This window comes from Amphimedon queenslandica, unplaced genomic scaffold (genome assembly GCF_000090795.2).
Source record: "Amphimedon queenslandica unplaced genomic scaffold, v1.1 AMPQUscaffold_12044, whole genome shotgun sequence".
Taxonomy (NCBI): domain Eukaryota; kingdom Metazoa; phylum Porifera; class Demospongiae; order Haplosclerida; family Niphatidae; genus Amphimedon; species Amphimedon queenslandica.
The window spans coordinates 1-2,025 of record NW_003547717.1 but is presented as its reverse complement, the minus strand read 5'-3'; the positions used below and the strand labels follow the sequence as shown (position 1 = coordinate 2,025).

Sequence of the window (2,025 nt, the reverse complement as noted above, 5' to 3'; positions counted from 1 at the left end):
CTTCATTATCAGTAGCTGTAAGGAGATCATGATGAGTAGAACTACCAGTGACTGAGAACAGTAAAGCTTCAGCGGTATCCTTATGACCAGAGGCAGCTGCTAAGTGTAACGGTGTCTGTCCTTTCTTGTTAGTAATTAATAAGTTATTGTTAGACAGACTGGCTTTTAGTAATAGTGATACCATATTCTGTCGTCCACGTTGACAGGCTACATGTAATGGTGTATTACCATCTTTATCTTGTACATTAATAAGTACAGCATTATGTGGATTATTGTATATGTCATGAGGACTGTCTAATAAATACTTTATCTCACGTAACCAGACAACACTCATTGAGGGTATACTCTTACTCAGTAAATATTCTAATATTTCATATTTATCATCTGCTACAGCAACATGTAGTGGTGTACGGTCTTGATGATCAGTAGCATTAGGATTACAATAATTATTATCAATGAGGTACTTCAATACATTCAAGTGACCCCTCTCTACTGATATGTGAACTGCTCCAGACCCTTCATCATCAGTAGCTGATAGATTACACTTCTTACTAATAAGATATTTAATAACTTCTAACTGATTGAAGAGCACTGCAGTAAGGAATGGAGTATGACCATGTCCTTTGACAAGTAGTTCAAGTGATGATGGTAAGTGTTCTATAATGTACTGGATCAAGTTCAATCTTCCATTACTACATGCTAAGTGAATAGGAGCCATTCCCTCATCATTCACAGCAAACAGATCTAACTGATGATTCTCTACTAGATGTTTGAGTATAGGAAGAGAGTCACTGTACTCACAGGTAATGTGAAGAACTGTTGATCCATTAGAAGTCTTAGCTGCTACATTACACTGAGGAAGACCAGTGAGATAAAGTACAACAGGAACATGGCCTCCTTCACATGCTTTATGAAGTAAACTACATCCTCTATTATCCATTACATTAACACCTTGAGGATAAATACTGGATAAATAATTAAACACATCAATATGGCCATTACTGCAAGCTGTATGTAATACAGTGGATCCTTCATTATCAGTAGCTGTAAGGAGATCGTGATGAGTAGAACTACCAGTAACTGAGAACAGTAAAGCTTTAGCGGTATCCTTATGACCAGAGGCAGCTGCTAAGTGTAATGGTGTCTGTCCTTTCTTGTTATTAATTAATATATTGATATTAGTAGAGCTGGTTAGAAGTGATACCATCTTCTGCTGTCCTCTCATACAAGCAAAGTGTAATGGTGTGTGACCATCTTTATCTTGTGCGTTAATAAGTAAGCATGGTTCAATTTCTAATAAATATTCTAATATTTCAAACTGTTTAGCTGCTACAGCAAAATGTAGTGGTGTACGGTCTTGATGATTGGTTGCATTAGGATTACAATAATAATTATCAATGAGATACTTCAATACATTCAAGTGACCCCTCTCTACAGATATGTGAACTGCTCCAGACCCTCCACCATCAGTAGCTGATAGATTACACTTCTTACTAATAAGATATTTAATAACTTCTAACTGATTGAAGTACACTGCAATAAGGAATGGAGTATGACCATGTTTACTGTGAGGTAGTTCAAGTGATGATGGTATGTGTTCTATAATGTACTGGATCAAGTTCAATCTTCCCTTAATACATGCTAAGTGAATAGGAGCCATTCCCTCATCATTCACAGCACACAGATCTAACTGTTGATTCTCTACCAGATATTTGAGTATAGGAAGAGAGTCACTGTACTCACAGGTAATGTGAAGAACTGTTGATCCATTAGAAGTCTTAGCTACTACATTACACTGAGGAAGACTAGTGAGATAAAGTACAACAGGAACATGGCCTCCTTCACATGCTTTATGAAGTAAACTACATCCTCTATTATCCATTACATTAACACCTTGAGGATAAATACTGGATAAATAACGAAACACATCAATATGGCCATTACTGCAAGCTGTATGTAATACAGTGGATCCTTCATCATCAGTAGCTGTAAGGAGATCATGATGAGTAGAACTACCAGTGACTG

General features: G+C 36.7%; 1 protein-coding gene across 1 annotated transcript; it reads right to left on the bottom strand.

The window, feature by feature from the left end:
* Position 1: 1 nt before the first annotated feature.
* LOC105315005 (ankyrin-3-like) lies at positions 2–2,016 on the bottom strand (the record flags this gene model as incomplete). Its single annotated transcript, XM_020004674.1, has 1 exon — positions 2–2,016. A coding segment is annotated over exon 1 (1,881 nt), but the record flags the coding sequence as incomplete, so codon positions are not given.
* Between the last annotated feature and the right edge of the window lie 9 nt (positions 2,017–2,025).